This window comes from Mchenga conophoros, linkage group LG14 (genome assembly GCF_057382185.1).
Source record: "Mchenga conophoros isolate Kocher_MC1m ecotype Shallow Benthic linkage group LG14, M_conophoros_male_GT1.1, whole genome shotgun sequence".
Taxonomy (NCBI): Eukaryota; Metazoa; Chordata; class Actinopteri; order Cichliformes; family Cichlidae; genus Mchenga; species Mchenga conophoros.
Window position 1 is genome coordinate 12,345,699 of NC_140539.1, and position 18,826 is coordinate 12,364,524.

At 39.6% G+C, this 18,826-nt stretch overlaps 1 protein-coding gene across 6 annotated transcripts; it reads left to right on the forward strand.

The window, feature by feature from the left end:
• Positions 1-3,125: 3,125 nt before the first annotated feature.
• On the forward strand, positions 3,126-17,432 carry LOC146559390 (von Willebrand factor A domain-containing protein 5A-like). 6 transcript variants are annotated; one of them, XM_085245298.1, is made up of 21 exons: positions 3,127-3,317; positions 3,908-3,955; positions 4,081-4,283; positions 4,373-4,595; positions 5,792-5,958; positions 6,042-6,156; positions 6,287-6,462; positions 6,567-6,655; positions 6,801-6,945; positions 7,282-7,361; positions 7,524-7,638; positions 7,739-7,897; positions 7,994-8,097; positions 8,226-8,434; positions 8,515-8,547; positions 11,565-11,591; positions 12,475-12,513; positions 14,212-14,259; positions 16,595-16,743; positions 16,914-17,037; positions 17,123-17,432. In XM_085245298.1, exons 2-21 carry the CDS (start codon positions 3,916-3,918, stop codon positions 17,200-17,202), a joined length of 2,325 nt encoding a protein of 774 aa, XP_085101424.1. In that variant the 5' UTR covers positions 3,127-3,317; positions 3,908-3,915; the 3' UTR covers positions 17,203-17,432. The 6 variants fall into 6 exon arrangements, 5 of the variants coding, with proteins under 5 accessions (XP_085101424.1, XP_085101426.1, XP_085101425.1 ...); XM_085245300.1 differs by lacking the exon at positions 14,212-14,259; XM_085245299.1 differs by lacking the exon at positions 11,565-11,591.
• The last annotated feature ends 1,394 nt before the right edge of the window (positions 17,433-18,826 follow it).

Here is an 18,826-nt window from a genome sequence, read left to right on the forward strand (position 1 = left end):
TATTAATTTTAGTATCATTTTCTCGAATGATTTTCAAATGTTATATTTTCCTAACTTTTCTATTGACAACAGTACAGGATAGAATAAAAACAGGTTTTATATCCAGTTATGAGGCATTGCTGCTTCAGCAGTCTGGTTTGTCATTAAAAAGACTTTGGTTGCTGTGGCAGAAAGGTAATTTCATGACACAAATCAGTGATGCAAATTTATAAAAACACTTTAACTGAAATATAGTAAAAGTTCAAACTGGAGCCTAACACGTGGAGACAGACAGACCATTTGCCCTCACATTCACATATGGACACTTTAGAATGACCAATTAGCCTAACCCCAAGCCAGAGTACCCAGAGAAAACCTACGCAAACACATGGGGAGCATGCAAAATCCACAGCCAGCAGGTGGTAGAATCGAATTGAACTGCCCTGCTTGCTGTAAGGCAACAGTGCTAATCACCGCACCACCATGCTGCCAGCTCACTGGAGATTACTCCTCGTTCTTTTGGAAACAGGGACAAAACGAAAAAAAGACAACAGATAGTTAAACTTTCTGATTTAGCCCAATTATTTAGGCTAAAGCCAATAAGATAGTTACAGACTATGTTTATATGAAACATGCGTATACTTACTGCATGTGATGTATTTTAACCATACGTATTGACTTATACATATTACAGAATTTAATGTTGCGGGTCCCAAGGATGAAGACAACCGTGATAAATATGTTACCTGAAAAAGCAGGTGAAGAGCAGAGTAATGAAGACACAATGCGTCTCAGTTTTTCTCCAGTACGTGTCTGAGGAAGCAGCGGAAGGTGGGCTCCCTTACTGCTCCCCGAAACCCTGGAGCAACCACCAACATTCTGCCCCCACTGCTTTCCAACGTAATATGGATTTCTATTCTTTTAAAGAAACTGAAAATGAATACATATATTAATGAAACATGTCCCATAACACGTGTTTTACACAGAATATCCCACTCTGGGATCCCACAGTAACACCAGCATAGAAGAAATGGCTTTGATTTTGCCACCCTATTTGATTTCCATGCCACCCTCTTTCAGTAGACAGGATGTGTGAAACAGGAGTGTATGAACACACACACACAGTGTTAAAGGTGCTATGTTGGGTGGGTGTATCGGGGAGTTTGAGTGTACAGAATGAGTATGACTGTATGAAAACTAGAGTGCTGTTAAAATGTTTTGACTATGGTGCACTTTTTTTACTGCAATAGGAGGAGGTCTTTTTTCTTTAAAAAGACCCCCTTTCACAAGTGTAACAACTGTGATTTGGCCGGGGACATTATTTTTGGGCCCTTTCCACCTGAAGCAAAAACAGCTTCTCACAGTCTTTCTCACCCTCTCTTGCTCTCTCTCTCTTTCTCACTGTATTGGTAAAATAATGCATACCAATAATCAATACTGTCAGTAGATTCTTTCCAGCTTTTGATCAGCACCATGGACAGCAACCACAGTCAGAGGTCAGGGGAATGGACACATTTACTCACACCATCGTCTTCCACTAGGATGCCATGAGCCCTAAACAGATTTAATCTTGGTAACATAACAGAAAGACAATTGTAATGTTGATAAGCATGAAAGAGAAGAGAGAAGCCCATTAGACGCAGGTCCTCACAGATAGAATGAAAGGGAGTGATAATATAAAACAAGAGAATTCCTCACTCACAGACACACACACACTAGGAGTGAAGATTTCAACATACAAGTGGTAACAAAGTTTCGCTCCTTTACAAAAAAAAAACACTCACTCTTTTGTTCAGCAAAACATTGACAATCTTCCTCTTCTGAGCATCTGTTCTTTCTCCTTTGACTCACTAAACAAAATTTAAAATGCAGCTGTGCTAACTAGCTCCTAGCTGATAAACAAATTGCTTCATAGATGATACCAGCAGTCAAATATGTCAAGTACACTGTCAAGAGGACACATCCTCCAAAGTAAAGAAGTATTTGTACTTTGTTAATTCCTGCCTCTGGTAACATGTTTCTCTCAATCACAACACTTACATTATCTAAAATTAAATAAATAAACAGATAATAATAATAAGAAGAATATTCAAACCTCATTTTTTTCTAGGTTTTAATGATAAGATACTAATAATATACCCATCGTGAAAAAAAAAGACTGATCGGATTAAAGGGGTGTGACTTGAATGAAAACTGTGATGATGGTTACAGATTGACAGAAACTGTAACATAAAGCTCCTCACACCTGTGCTCTCAGGAGCGGCCTGTTTGGTACCCTGGGTGTACACTCCCTCTGCCTTTTTTCTAAACTGAGCCTAAACTGAGCCCTGAACTCTTTCAGCTCCCAACCGGCTCTTCAGGTTGTTTTGTTGCTTTAATTTATTTATTTTTAACAACAATATAAAATGATGCACAAAAGGAATTACTAATGTAAAAGAAAACACGTGGTTTTATTTATATATGTATATATATATAAATATATACGGTGGCCCCTAGAGACAAAGTACGTACAAACTCCAAAGCACATTTCTAGCATTAACTGAACTTCCAAAACAAGAGCTACCTAGATCGCTTAAATTACACAATTGAAAGCATATGTGTATTGTTTGTGTATTTATACACAAGCACTCACATATATATTATATTATACAATAATTATAATTATATCATATAATACAAACAACTACTATTTACATTTCAACTTTTAACTATTTAAATTTTCAGCTGTTTCCTTTTGAACAAATTTAAAACGAAACAACACAAAACACTGCAAACCACAGCGCAATTAAATATAAATTCAAATATGAAAATAAAAAGAAGATGCACATTCTCTGTCTTGTAGGCCTGCATGAATAAACTTTCTGAATCCTTTATCATCCGCAACTGAAAATAGTTGTGGATGCTCACTATACCTTTCTAATGTGACCTTGTTGCCCCTGGCTCTCTTTCTCTCGCTTTCCCTCTGACTCTGTTCCTGTGCTATTACCGCCCCTCCCCCCTCTTCCCAGCACAAAGCACAAGGCTCACGTGCTGAGTGAAGCAGAAAAAAGTGCCAGAGGGTGAGAGAAGGGGGAAAAATCCACGACTCCCAATAAGGAGTCGGCTCGCGTCGTTCACTTCAAAGAATCGGCTCTTATAGCCGTTTCGTTCGCGACCGACACATCACTACGCCACTGGGTGCTCTCGTACAAGAAAATCGAGCATACCCGGTGGCAGTCTTGTTTCAGTTAGGTCAGTGTTGTTAGCGAAAACATTACGTGTTTTAACACCATTCTTCACGTATTTAGAGGAGGGGGCTGCAGTAAAACTGTACCGGAAACATCAGTACATTCTTTGAGGTAAGTCTGTCCGTTATTACAGCAGCTGGACTGACAGGAAAACCTGAAAGCTTATCGCTGTCATGTGGGGGCTGTCACACAGACGTTCCGCACTAACTGTTTATGTGTGTCTACAGTCATGCAGTGGAGAAAGTCCACAGGATTATACAACAGACGGCATGTTTAATGTGAAAGTGAAAGTCACGGTCAGAGGGACGCTTGGCTGGTTATAATAATAAACAAGACTGCAACAAAACCCGAGGCCTCTACAAAAAACTCTGATTAATGCGTCAGCGAGCTGTTCCCGACAGTGACTCTCCTTTTAGCTGCTTACATCACCAAAGTAACTTGTACTCAAAACATAAATCGGTCAGGAGCAATTTGTGTTACGAGTTTCGGTTAAAAATAGACCAGAAGCGCCATGTTTACAGTGATTCCTTTATTTGATGAAGGTTTATTTTAGGCACAGAGCCTAAAAAAGAAAGTAGTTAACGGAGAACGTTTATTCCCACGGTCGACATACCCGTTATCTCAGACTGCGGCTATATGTTTTGAATGTTCCGTATTTGTAAAGTGTAAAAGTTTCAGTATTAAGTGTTCTTGTTTTACAGGTAAGATAATGGATTGCTGTGGTCTGCTAACTCTTCAGAAGGAACCAGGTACTGATGGAAAAGAAGTTAATTAAAACAACTTCAAATGTAGATTTTTTTGTTGTTGTTGTAATGGCACATAATAATACCCTGATGTATGGTTTGTATTTATTCTAATATTATTTTTCTATCAGTTCCTCTGAAGAGCATTGAGGTGGAGCTGGAGGTGAGGGACCATGTGGCTACAGTGGTCTCCACTCTGAACTACGAGAACAAGGAGGACAAACCATTAGAGGCTGTTTTTGTCTTCCCTCTGCCTGGAGATGCTGCTGTCTGTCATTTCAGTGCTCAGATTGGACAGACACAGATTGTAGCTGAGGTGAAGGAGAAACAGAAGGTGAGCTGGACAGTAAATATAACCTGATTATAAGTGAGCTTCAAAATAAACACAGTGAATGTCACTGACATGTGTCACCTGTGCTTCAGGCTCGTGAGGAGTATGATGATGCTCTGAGCTCCGGTCAGCAGGCCTTCCTATTGGAGGAGAGTGATGAGAGTCCAGATATATTCTCTCTGCGTGTGGGCAGCCTTCCTCCAGGAGAGAGCGCCTCCATCAGGTTGGAGTACGTCACTGAGCTGGCTGTGCAGGCTGATGATGGTCTGAGGTTCTGTCTGCCTGGTGTGCTCAACCCTCGATACCAACCTCAGGGTAGGACAACTTCAGAATACTTGGACCAGAAATGCTTCAACTATATCAGTGAAAGTCTTGAACCACCTTCCAACCTTCACACCACTGACAGAACACAAAAAAAACCATCTTCCAACTTTGCCAGTCACTGTAATGTGTGAACACAGAACCAGATATGAAACTGTTGCCACATACAGGAAAACACATACTGTGAGAAAAATCTGGAAGATAATTAGGTCAAGTTTCAAGTTGATATTCTGCAAGAAAAAGGATTCACTTCTCATCACATTGTGATTACCAAATATAAAAAGCTGTGAAAAAGAAATGTTCCAGTCCAGTGAAAAGCTTTAGTGCATCCTCAGAGAAATTACAAAAAGCCCAAAAGCTGTATCTCAGATTCTACAGGCCTCAGCTAGCATATCAAATGTTAGATTTCGAGGTATTAGAATAAGACTGAACAAGTGTGGCTTATTTTTTAGGGGTTGCAGGAGAAAACTTCTTTTCTCAAAAAGAAAATGGCAGCATGGCTTTTGTTTTCAAAGTTGCACCTAAACCAATCACAAGACTTCTTGAAAGATGACAAACAAACCCAAAACTGGAGATATTTGACTGATTGACCATCACAGTCAGAGAAAACCAAACCAATCAGCACAAACACCTCATAAAACCTTGTTGGAACTGGTGTGTTTTGTTTTGACAGGACTGCATTTGTCAGATTATAATTTTTTTTGGAAGTAGGTTGATGCAGTGTGCAAACACAGACTCTCCCTCTCGTCATGATTTTATATCAGTAAATGGTTTTAAATGAGTGTGTTTATATGGAGTTTCCCTTATTTTTTTCCAAAAGTTAGATCATAAAGAGGTTTATATACTTAACACTATTTAATTCTCGCTGACATGAAATTTTATATCACCCTAACAGATTTTTGGTTTTTTCTGAAGAAGGAATAGGCAAAAAATGATGTTTGTGTTTTGTTACCGATATGGTTCATTATTCCATCCATAGGTCATAAAAGTCAAGTTATTCCTTTTCTGTCACTTTTTCATTGTTTTGAATTAAAACAGCTGTAAAGTAGTTTTGTTTATATTGAGCAAAATGCTTATTTTCCTCATTTTATCTGTACTACCATGTGAACCAGAGAGTCTTTACAGCCTAAATTATTTGATTATATTATGCCTCATTAATTACATCATTTATAACCTGATATTGTGTGCAGATAGTGAAGATCCATTATTCCAGGTGACTTCTGTTCCAGCCTCTCTGGTGCCCTACAGTCTGTCTTTTTCTGCCCGAGTGTCCTCTCCTCGTCCAATCTCTAAAGTAGAGTCCAACTGCTCCCTGGACCCTCTGCAGTACCTCAACACTGATCAAACCCAGGCCACGGTAGGTAGAGTGCTGATGTGTCTGCTGTGTGTGGTTGTTACTTGTTACTGATGAATAAATATGAATGTGTTTGTGGTGTGCAGGTCAAGCTGGCTGCAGGACACAAGTTTAACAGAGATGTTGAACTGCTGATTTATTACAAAGACGCCCACCAGCCCACTGCTGTGGTGGAGGCAGGACAGGCCTCTGCTGAGCCGGGTGAGTGAAAAATAAGTGAAGTCATTAGTTTGCAAATAAAAATTGTTCTTCTTCAATCTAAAAGTTAATTGTGTTGGAGCTATTACAAAATGTAAACTTGACATTTTTCTGTCCTTTTCATGTGTTTCAGGCTCTCTGATGGGTGATCCAATGGTGATGGTGAGTCTGTACCCTGAGTTCCCCCAGTCTGTGATGTCTTCAACGGCTTCATGTGGAGAGTTTGTGTTCTTAATGGATCGATCTGGAAGTATGGACTGTGCTACGAATAACACTGAGCAGAAGGAAACTCGGATCAGCAGTGCCAAGGTATTTATGATGTGGTGTTAGTGTTACAAAATATTTCCTCAAATCTTTCATAAAATTGTTCCTCTCACACAGTGGCCTCATCATCTTCTCCCTCTTCCCTGAAGGACACTCTGCTGCTCCTGTTGAAGAGCTTACCAATGGGCTGCTATTTCAACATTTACAGTTTTGGGTCCAGTTATGAACACATCTTCCCGTCAGTTATATTCATATGATCTCAGTGATATCACTGTAAATGTGTGATAAGATATCTTCCCTGCTGTTAGTCAACATGTTGCCTTTGGATGATTCTGCAAAACTCCAGGTTATGTTTGATCTCATTTGTGTGTTTGTCATGGCAGTAAGAGTGTAGAGTATGGTGAGAAGACCATGGAGGAGGCTCTGAAGAAAGTTGAGCAGATGAAGGCTGATCTTGGAGGAACAGAAATCCTGGAGCCCCTCAAACATATTTACAGCCAGCCCTGCATTCCCACTCAGCCTAGACAGGTAACACACACACACACACACACACACACACACACACACACACACACACTTTAATAATGTCATTCTTTAGTCTTTCTTTTTTCTCATTCATTACTCCAACATGTAAGTTAACCATGAATCAAGCCCTGTATCAGTCGTAACATATCTCATATAATCTGCTAATTATACATGAGTTGATCTGTTGAGTGGCTACTGTTCCTCTCACTCTTGCTTAAAGCTTCTTCTCTTTGTTTTTACTTGTTAAAACAGTTTACTGACCGCATACTTGATTACATATCAGAGAGTTGTGTTTCAGCTTGTGCAGTTGAAAAACTGTGTGTAAACTGTCCTCTCTAGCTGTTTGTCTTTACTGATGGAGAGGTGGGGAACACCAAAGAAGTGATCGATCTGGTGAAGAAAAATTCAGGTTCCCACAGGTAAAACAAAGAAATGTGATTATATGTGCTATATGCCAAGTGTGTCTGTTTTTAAAACAACTGCTGTATTCTCGCAAACCAGAAAAAAACAACTACATCTACACAATTCCCAGAATGTCCAACATGTCCTCTGTGTACTCAGAGAAAACTGTTGTGTTGCAGGTGTTTCTCTTTTGGGATTGGAGAAGGGGCCAGCTCTGCTCTCATCAATGGGATGGCCAAGGAAGGAGGAGGTCACGCTCAGTTCATCACAGGGACTGACAGGATGCAACCAAAAGTAAAACAATGACTCATAACAATTACAGTAAAAAATGATTTGTGTTTTAAAAAAAAAAAAATTGGACAGAAGATATGATTTCAGTTTTTGTACTCATCAGGTGATGCAGTCGCTGCATTTTTCTCTGCAACCAGCAGTGGAAGATGTTTCTGTTACATGGGATTTACCAAAGGGATCCACTATCACTGTACTCTCTCCACCAATCACATCACTTTTCCAGGGTCAAAGGTCACTAATTTATGCCCAGCTCACTGGACAGGTAGGAGCAGCATCTTCTCACAGTGTAGATCTCTGTGTTTATGCTTGTCATGTTTTGAAAAGATAAAATTGATTTGACACTGTAATTGTGTGTCAGAGCTCAGAGGCAGCAGAGGGCTGTGTGATGGTGAAGTACAGCCTGGCAGGTCATCCCTCTGAGAACCAGCTGCACTTCAGTCTCAGACCTGCAGCAGACTCTGGGTAAATGAGCTGTTAATCTACTGGATTTATTAGATAATAACTTTACAATAGTTCACTTTGCATGTAACATGATAATTACATGGTAATTGTGACCATGTCACCATACCAATATTTTCTCTTGTCTGTAGCTTAATAGTCCACAGGTTAGCTGCTCGGACTCTTATTTGCTTGCTAGAGATGGAAGCAGAAAACAATCAGGAAAAAGAAGAAGTAAAGAAGAAGGTGGTGCAGCTGAGTGTCCAATCAGGAGTGAGCAGTTCTTTCACTGCTTTCATTGTTGTCAATACAGACAACAACAAGGAGATTCAAGGACCTCTTCTGCACCGAGATATTCCAGGTAACATGAATAATTAGCAATCCTATCTACTTCATATTGTTCTTGGGGCATTCTTATCTTATCTTATCCTATCTTATCAGTGCCTGATGTCTATCGTTCCTGTACTTCGTTTGGTGAGTACAAGGTTTTTTACCATTGCAAACACAGTACAAGTACTTCTACACACACACACACACACACACACAGTACTCATGAAGTGTTAGACGCATACGTGTGTGTGTGTGTGTAAAATCCCCCTCTCGCCCCTGTTGGTGGTTCTGAAAGATAGGTTCATGGTGAAGCTGAGAAACGTGACCTCAGTGACTGATTATCAAGATTACATGAAGTACACTCTGAGGGTCTATTAGAAGATACGAATGCAGCAGTGCAGACAATGCCTATTGTGACCATCACTGAAATCAACTAAATGATCTACACCACGGCAACAGTTATCGGTGAGATGGTTGTCTACAAGATGAATAGCCACCAGGAGCAGTACATGTACCAGAAGTCTAGAGGCCAAGATCAAGGCATTATGGAGGGAACTAATCCAACTATCAGAGCTGCAGAAAGATGTGATGAAGACAGGGATGCCTAAGTAGTATAGCAAGCTGTCCATACCTGATGCCTTGGAAATTGCTGACCAAAGACAGAGCTATTATATTATTATGTTAGATTTATAGGACTTAGTATAATAACCATGGTAATCGGAGCACTCAGTGCAGTGACCCCCAAGATAGGTGAGTGGCTCCAGCAGATCCCAGGAACATTATTTGAGCTCTCTGTCCAGAAGAGCACAGTCCTGGGAACAGCAAAGATACTATGTAAAGCACCTGAGCTTGAAGGCTAGACTGCCCTCAAAACTAGTGGGGAATTTATATGTATATTACATAAAAAAGAGAAGCTCTATATTTGGAGACTTCAAATGGCATTTTCAATTTACCCTATTTGGTGCTTAAATCTTTGTTTTAAATCTTATCTTATCTTATTAGTGGCTGCACACTAGGGCTGCCACAAACAATTATTTTGATAGTCGACTAGTCACCGATTATTTTTGCGATTAGTCGACTAATCAGATCATCATCCATTGGACGTAAAACTACAGCTTATTGCACCAACAGCATCTGCTCTTATATAACTATCATTAGCTTACAGCTTTGAGTGCTTAAGGTCTGTGCTAACTAAAAATAAAGACAAGATGATAGTTTGTTAAATTTTAATGAAATTTGCAGATTGTTTCGGTGAAGTTTAATAAACTCCTTGCTATCTAAAATATAACAGGACACCGGAGTATATTCTCGAGTATCTCACACTTCTGATAATCAGTTGTCTGCTTGACGTTTATTCAGCTGTGTAAAACTATAACTTGAACCTCAGCCAAACCGATTTACTCAGGAACAAATAAAATACAAAAAAAAAGCCAAACAATAACATTTTAAAGTTATCTAAGTGACTTATGTATGTTTAACCTGAGTAGTGAAAGACGGCGGTGGGTTTGAAAACAATTTGCAGGGAGTCCGGTGTTCTCACGGCGCTAGTTAGCCTTGCCCCCCCGCTAGCTATCGAGCTGGTGGGTAACAGACGTCTCCGAAAACGTCGGAGCGCTTTTGAAAATATGTGGTGTCTTGATAAACTGAGCAGATATATGTTAAACGTTTATTTTGTGACCCAGAAAGAATAATAAGAGTAATAATAAAACTAACTAGCTGCCGCCATTGTTGGAAACTGAGCTGGGCTGCGCTATGAATTCTGGGACACAGCTTCTTCTTCTTCGGGGTTTAACGGCAGCTGGCATCCTTGTACATGCAGTGCTGCCATCTTTTGTTTCAGTCCGTTATTACACTCTTAAATCCTACTACTCATTCCTGCGTCTTTTGTGATCTTACAAAGCTTCAAACGACGCGCTGACTATTAAATTACTCGTCAACGATTTTGATAGTCAACGTAATCGTGACTAGTCGACTAATTGTGGCAGCCCTACCGCACACTATCGTTCCCCTGTTTCGCTCGGGGAGTTCAAGGTTTTTTACCATTGCAAACACAGTACAAGTACTTCTACACACACACATACACACACACACGTGTGTGTAAAATTGGCTGGCTGAAGAAGCTGACTGCACTCCATGTGCGTCTGGCTGCACAAATGAACCAGCTACTAGTCAATGACACTTGTAATGGCTAAACAAAGGCCTGATTCCCAAGGACCCCCAGGAGAAACCAGTCCCATCCAACTACTGGCCGTTAACCTGCCTCAGTACCACATGGAAGCTCCTGTCAGGCATCATAGTGGCAAAGATGAATAGGAACATGGATCAATACATGAGTGGGGCACAAAAAGGAATAGACAGGAATACCAGAGGAGCGAAACACCAGCTACTGGTTGACAGAGCAGTCACCCGAGACTGCAACACTAGGCTTATCAACATGTGCACTGCCTGGATTGATTATAAGAAGGCCTATGACGCGATGCCCCACAGCTGGATCCTGTAATGCCTAGATCTATACAAGCTCAACAGGACCCTAAGAGCCTTCATCAGAAACTCAATAGGGATGTGGTGTACAACAGTAGAGGCCAACTTCAAGCCCAAAGCACAAGTCACCAACAAGTGTGGGATCTACCAAAGAGATGCACTGTTCCTACTGCTTTTCTGCATACGCCTGAACACCCTCAGTGAGATCATTGACAAGACTGGCTGGATACCGACTATGGAACAGAGCAATCGTCACACCACCTCCTGTACATGGATGACATCAAGCTGTATGCCAAGAGTGAACGTGACATTGATTCACCAATCACCAGGGTATACAGTAATGACATTGAAATGTCATTTGGATTTGAGAGGTGTAGTCAGATAGTAAAGAAGACTGATTGGATCAAACTATGAGAATGCAACATTGCAAATACCTGGAAATCCCACAGGCAAATGGCAACCGTATAGAGGATGAATTCATTTGAATACTGTATGCAAATAGCTGCAGTATTTGCTGTGACAGCCTTTGTAATGTGCTGTGTTACAAAGTGAAGTCTTCACCTGATAACCTCAACCTGTTTAAGGTTGATTTATACATTTTAAAGATCAACGGTGTGGTAATGCCAGGTTTTATTTCTCTCTTATATGTTCACCCTCAACCTGACTTTTTTTTTTCATAGCGGTCAGGGCTGCTCCATCCACGATTAGTAAGTAGAAGCTGAGTGACAACACACATCTACACACATGTGCATTTCTAAAATAAAAACAAAGAAACCAACATATTTGTATTTGAAATGTTAAATGTCAAACATTCACTGCACAGTTGCTGCAGTATTTATTTTCCCAGTTGTTGTATTTGGGGTATTTTTTACTACCATTTATGATAAGTTGCAGGTCATGATAATGACCTCAGAAGCCATAAACGTACTGATCTAAACAGCAAATGAAATGTCTAATTTTCCCAACATTTCCATATTAGTGTCATAATCAAGCTGCAATTCCTTCCTGTGAAACTAACTTTTTTGAATTATTAAATAATTAGAAATGTAATATATTAAATATGTGATCATGTAGTTCCTTCCATAAAGAGCCATTTTCTTCTCTACTGCACAAAAGAGTAAAAATAATGAAAAAGACCCTTTAAATGAGCCAATGTGTCTGAACTTGAATGATTAAATATAGGTGGTGTTTATCAACATGTAGATTTAAATACAGTTTAAATATTGTAGTAATATTCTAACCTGCTGTAAGACTCTCGGAAGCCAGAAACGTAGTATGATGTGGAGACATTACATGTTAAGATGAAATATTAATCTGTTTTTGTCAGACAGATGAATGTGAATAAAAAGAGTACGATGATAAATTTAAGAGCAGAATATCTGAGTCAGGTTCAGACGATCCAAAAGCAATAAATGACATTGACTTTAAAATATTTGTTACAAGAAATCAAGATTCTGATTAGAAAGGTGACAGTGATGAACATTTACATACTTTTATACTATTGTTTTGTATTTGTATATCAACAAATCAGTAAGTTAGTGTTCCTTAACAAATTCTTAAGAAATGTACTGACTCTATTTTACGTTATAGTGTGTGACTCCGCGGCGATGTTTGAGGAAATTGAAGCAGGTAAGTAAAACCTAAATGACACATCTGTACATCTATGTAAATGTGTAGCTGTTTGTAGAAGGGACCGGGCCCATCCAACTACTGGACATAACCTGCATTCCTACCACATGGAAGCTTCTGTTCAGGCATCATAGCGGCAAAGATGAGTAGGCACATGGCTCAGATCAACAGGACCCTAAGAGCCTTCATCAGGAACTCTATGTGGATGTGGCGAACAACACTAGAGACTAACTTCAAGCCAATAGCACAAGTCACCATCAGGTGCGGGATCTACCAAGGAGATGGATGATCTGTCCCCACTGCTGTTCAGCTTAGACCTGAACCCCCTCAGTGAGATCACTGACAATACTGGTTACAGATACCAACTACAGAATGGAGCAGTTGTCAGCCACCTCCTGTGCATGGATCACATCAAGCTGTATGCCTAGAGTGAACGAGATATCAATTCACTGATCCACACCACCAAGATATACAGCAATGACAGAGGAATTTCATTTGGACTGGAGAAGTGTAATCAGATGACAACAAAGAGAGGGAAGGTAGTCAGAACTGAGGGGATCGAACTACAAGAAGTCAACATTGCAGACATAGAGGACAGGTACAAGTACCTGGGGATCCCACAGGCAAATGGGAGCCGTGGAGAGGCTGCTAGGAAAGCTGAAACCACCAAGTACCTGCAGAGGGTCAGTCAAGTCCTGAAGAGTCAACTAAATGGTAAGAACAAGATCCAGGCTATCAACACCTAGGCCTTGACGGTCATCGGGTACCTTGCTGGGATAATAAGTTGGCCAAAGAAGGATATAGAAGCCACTGACATCAAGACCAGGAAACTCCTGACCCTGCATGGATGGTTCTGACCCCAAGTTCAGCACCCTGAGGCTGTATGCTAAGCGGAAGGAAGGAGGCAGGGGACTGTTGAGTGTCAGTACCACAGTCCAGGATAAGACAACGAACATCCATGAGTACACCAAGAAGATGGCCAAAACCAACCATGTGCTCAGTGAATACCTCAGGCAGCAGAAACCAAAGAAAGAGGAGGAACTATCATGGAAGGACAGTCCCCTGCACAGTATGAACAACTGGCAGATAGAGGAAGTGGCTGACATCGAAATCAGGCACTTCTACGAGGGGCTGGACAAAGCTGGACTGAAAGACAGCACAGAGGCACTAATCATGGCACCACAGGAACAAGTTCTGAGCACAAGATCCATAGAGGCTGGGGTCTATCACACCAGGAAAACCCCAGTTACAGGCTGTGTAAGGATGTGTAAAGATTGATTTTCTCTCAAATAGTTTAATTAAAGCATTAATTTATTATTTTTAACTGGCTATTAGAGATTTTATCTGCAAATAACTATTTTGTTGTAAAGTATATAGTATGATTTTAAACATTTCAGTACTGCCTAGGGTTGGTTTTGTCTTCTAGTAGTTAGTCAGTATTGGGATTACTGCAAGTTAATTGAGTTACACTTGTGACGGTGGACACAGACAGATTTAGTCTGGCATGCTACACATGAGCAATTAAGATAATTCAATTCCAGTCAGACAAGTGCAATGAGATTGCACATCAGTTAACCTTGCTACGGAATTTAGTGTGCAATGAAAGATACATGTTTTAATTTTGTTTGCATTTGGATTAGAATTATAGAACTAAGAATATCTGGTGTGCTTACTGTTGTGTTTCCTTTGAAAAAACAGAAGACAGATGTCTCATGGATTTTTGCTGTTTGTACAGCATGGATGGAGGTATCTGTTTTGACTTCTTTTTTATGTATAATTGGTGCTTTTGTACTCTTAATTGTTGTTTTTAGTGTGTGGCAAACTATAAAAGAGACAGCCAGCGCGGTTCATTTTTCCTATTAATAAACAGAAACATCATAGGTAGCCCCCCGGTAGCCTATTGCAGCATTGCTAAGCGATTGTTCAAAGTCATCTGCTTCAGCCCAAACTTATGAGCTTTATCATAAAGGAATGTTTTCACTGAAAGTTCTCCTCACTCTATATGAAGGAAAGGATTTTAAATTAAATTCTGAAGGCAATGAATAGAAGATAATATGAGAGAAATATGCTCTGTCTTTCATAGTTCCTGTTTGTACTCTCACTGCAACGTTCTGGATCAACTGAGGATTTTTCAGACATTTTTAAAAGTGATCTACAATAATGAATTACAATAGTGTAGCCTAGAAGTAATAAATACATAAACTAATTTTTTAGTATCACTCTTACACATAATGTTTTTGTTTGTTAGACACATTGCAATAAGGCAGTCCTACATATTTGATTAATATGTGCATTGAAGGACATATCCTGGTAAAATTTCCCACACTTTACTGGAAGCCAAGTTAATACCATCAAAATAAGTGTCTGGTTAGACACCATGTTTCTAGGTTTTTTAGGACTTATTAAAAGTTACCTAGTGTCAGGGTTCCTGGGTCGGTGACCCAGTGTTTTCAGTTTTGTTCATGTTCAGTTTATTTTGCCACTTCCATGTTCTCACTTCCTGCTTTTCCTGTGTCAGCTCGTCTCGTGTCATTAGCCAGATTATGTTCAGCTGTGTACTCACCGGCCTCTCATTATCATCCTCATCAGTCTGTGTATTTAAGCCCTCTGTTTCCACTCATTCACTGTCGTGTCATTGATGTACGTCTGATGTTAGTGTCGTCTGTATGTTCAATTAGCCAGCCAGTCCTTTGTTCGTTCATTCGTTCATTCAGTCAGTCAGCCAGCCAGCCAGCCAGCCAGCCAGCCATTTTCCTCCCTCTGTACTGTATGCTCACTCCTTCGGCAATAAACATCCACCTTCACCTACCTGCCTGTGAGTCCGGCGATTGGGTCCTCCTTCTCTCGTCCACGACACTACTCCTGACACCTAGACCTTAATATCTGTAAGACATTTCTGTAGTTAAACTAGTTGATTTGTGTCTTCTGATTTCATGGTTAATAAAGCTGAGGGTCATCTGCAAAGTGATAAAAATGCATTAATTGTTTTCTAATAATTCCGCCTAAACGAAGCAAGTATTACGCAAAAAGTATTGGTCCCAGGACAGAACCTGGTAGAATTCAGTAATTAAGTTGTGCATGTCAAGAAGACTCATCATTTACAATCACAAATTAGAATCTGTTAGATACATGTGGATACATATGATTCAAACTACTGTAGTGCACTTCCTTTAATATGTGTACTGTTATGAACAATAGTATTGTTCATAACAGTACTATTGTCTAGCAGAACAAAGAGGAGTCCACTGTCAGATGCCATAACTAAATTCAGTTCAATTTGATTTTATTTATATAAGGCCAAATCATAACAACAGTTGCCGCAAGGTGTTTTATAATGTAAGGTACAATAATACAAAAAAATCCAGAGAAAACTCCCAATAATCATATTACCCCATATAAGGAAGCGCTTTGGTGACAGTGGGAAAGAAAAACTCCATATTAACAGGAAGAAACTTCCAGCAGACCCAGGCTCATGAAGGTGTCACCATCTGCTGCGACAGTCTGGAGTGAGGGTAGGAAGACAGGACAAAGACACGCTGTGGAAGAGAGCCAGAGAGGAAGAATAATTCAATGCAGAGAGGTGTATAAACACATAGGGAGTGAAAAGGGTGACTGAAGAAGAAATACTCAATGCATAATGGGAATCTCCCAGCAGCCTAGACATAGCATAACTAAGGCAGGATTCAGGATCACCTGATCCAGCGCTAACTATATGCTTTATCAAAAAGGAAAGGTTTAAGCCTAATCCTAAATGTAGGGAGGGTGTGTGTCTCCCAAATCCAAACTGGGAACTGGTTCCACGAGAAAAGAAATCATCAAATATCCAAAAAGTTATGAAATATATCTGGTTGTCAAAGCTGACGTCTTTTGTTAAATATTGTTCTTTTAATTGCCCAATTAGAAATAATAACAACTCTAAATATGACACATATATTGCAACATGTGGAACCAAATCATTAGAACTATTTTCTTACTTAACTCAGCACATTATTTTAAATATTGCTTTCAATTCCACCCAGGAAGGGCATTTTATTATGTAACTTTTCCTCTAAATTTTCCTCTTCACAACTGCCGGATGAAGAATTTCCACCTGCTAAGAAGCCACTCAGAGACCCTTTGCTGCAGTTAGTCTCCCTCCAGAAGGCGTCTGGCTGCTGGCTGCTTGATCCAGGTCTGGCTGCTGCACTGAGAAAGACCAACGAGGAGGTGGAAAAGTCAAAGCCTGAAAAGGTGGGCTATTAAATAAATAATAACACAGTAATAGTGGGTGTTTGTAACGTATTCATTAAAATGGTTTCAAAAGTGAATTTTCAAAATTACACACTCATGTTAACGAACATCTGCATGCTGCCTCACTTAATTTAATATTTAACTACATGACTTCTGATTCTATACACTAGGCCAGCAGTGAAGTGTGGGCCACCATTCTGGCTCTGATCTGGCTTCATGGTTTCAAGATGGATGCAAAGGACGAGTGGGAGCTTCTGGCTGCAAAGGCTGTATCATGGCTCAGTGCGCAAAAAGGTGATGGTTATACTGAGTTGCTACAGTCGGTCAGTTATTAAGATGCTAATTGAATATTTTATTTTGTGTTTCCTTTTATTTCCAGCACCATCTGTGACAGAGTGTGTGGAAGCTGGAAATATATTGTTGGGTTGCAGTGTGCAAAAAACTGCCCTTGGCCTCTGAGGTTTTTATAAACTAACTTCTTTACGATTCATACACAGAAGCAGATTTACTTCATACTTCATCCACATTAATCTTTGCATCGTCCAACTTTATTATCTAATGTGCCTTATTTTATGCTGCATGTGTCCAAAGTCAGCTTTGTAAGAGTACCAGAGATGATTGCTTTTCTATTCTAACTTTAATGTTGCTGTTTGCTTGAAAGCATCAAATATTAAACAAATAAAAACACACATGAGTTTGGACCCATCATTCCTTCTAATGAGTCACCATGAAAAAAATAAATAATTAAATTTTAAAATATTTAAAAAGACCAACACACCTGGCCAGTTCTGTCTTTCAACACATTTTTTAATCATGGTTGAGGAAAATATGCAGCTTAAATTCAAAGTCATAGTGAAGCAAAATTCTTCCTTATTCCAATGCATATCTTTCACTTTTTAGTTCATGTCATGTAAGTAAACAGCTGGACATAATTTCCACTAACAAATGAGACCTCATCATCAGCCATGTCTCACAGTGAGTGAAATCAAGGCCAGCAGAGGGAATGCATAGCTAGATTTGTTCTGCAGTCATGAGCCATCCATCACATACTCTTAATACAACCACAAACAAACTATAACTTGTTCATCTGAGTAATGGCTGCTACAACAAAGCTATTTTCAAACCTCCATGTTTTACATTTTGAAACCAGGAACCTTTGCCCAGAAGGTAGAAACTGAAACTCACTATGCAACAGGTGTGAGCCATCAAGACAAATCAAACCAGCAAACTGCTGTAACGGTCTGGTGTACAGGGATGCTCGGCTCAGCTGTGGATCAGCCTGCTCAACCACTTAACAATTTGATCGAGTGAGTTTCTGTTTTTTACATTTAAGTATCCAACCAATGACCCTTAAATAAAGATCAAACGGATTCAATGAAAGCGCATTAAAATAAACTCATCACGGTTGTATCAATGTGGAAATGAGATCAGAACATGGTTTCTTAACGGAGGGCTGCAGGCCTGGACTGGGACAAAAAAATCAGCCCTGATATTTTAGGTCCAGGCGTTACCATGTTCAGTCCAAAGTGAAAAAAACAAAAAACAGATGTGACACGTGTAATGTGATCATCAGAGAATATGATTTTTATAAAACATTTATTATTACTTTATAAAGTTTTTCTTACACTGTGCTTAGCTCCTTGATGAATGTGTAATCACATGTCTTTGATAAATAAAATATTTAATCTTGGATTTGTGTAATTTGTGGCTATTGAATAAAAGTTAGTCATGTATCCACTGATAAAAACAGATGGCTGAAAGAAATGTTTGATGTAAAAAGGAAACACAGTGTTGTGCTGTTGAACTGTGAGTTTCTAAATTACCAATGTTTAAATGCCGAGAGGAGACTAGCAGCCCTGAGTCTGCATGTAAAACATTAAACTCCATAGCAGTGATACCTGTTCTTACACAGGTATGCCTATTCTTTCTTATGGGACTTTACTGTCCCAATGAAACAAGAAGATCTTGTTTTAAAGTACATTTTTTGCCATCCCGTAATCTCAAGAATGTTTATGTTAGATTCTGTTTTTAATCAGGTTGTGATCTTAGAGTCAATCTCATAGCACTCGGCCTGTGCTTCAAG

Excerpts from the sequence above, each read along its gene's own strand:
- LOC146559390 (XM_085245298.1), top strand. The coding sequence starts at position 3,916 with ATGGATTGCTGTGGTCTGCTAACTCTTCAGAAGGAACCAG. Across the intron at positions 8,098-8,225 it reads AGACCTGCAGCAGACTCTGG|CTTAATAGTCCACAGGTTAG; the intron begins GTAAATGAGCTG and ends TCTTGTCTGTAG. Across the intron at positions 8,548-11,564 it reads TCGTTCCTGTACTTCGTTTG|CGGTCAGGGCTGCTCCATCC; the intron begins GTGAGTACAAGG and ends TTTTTTTCATAG.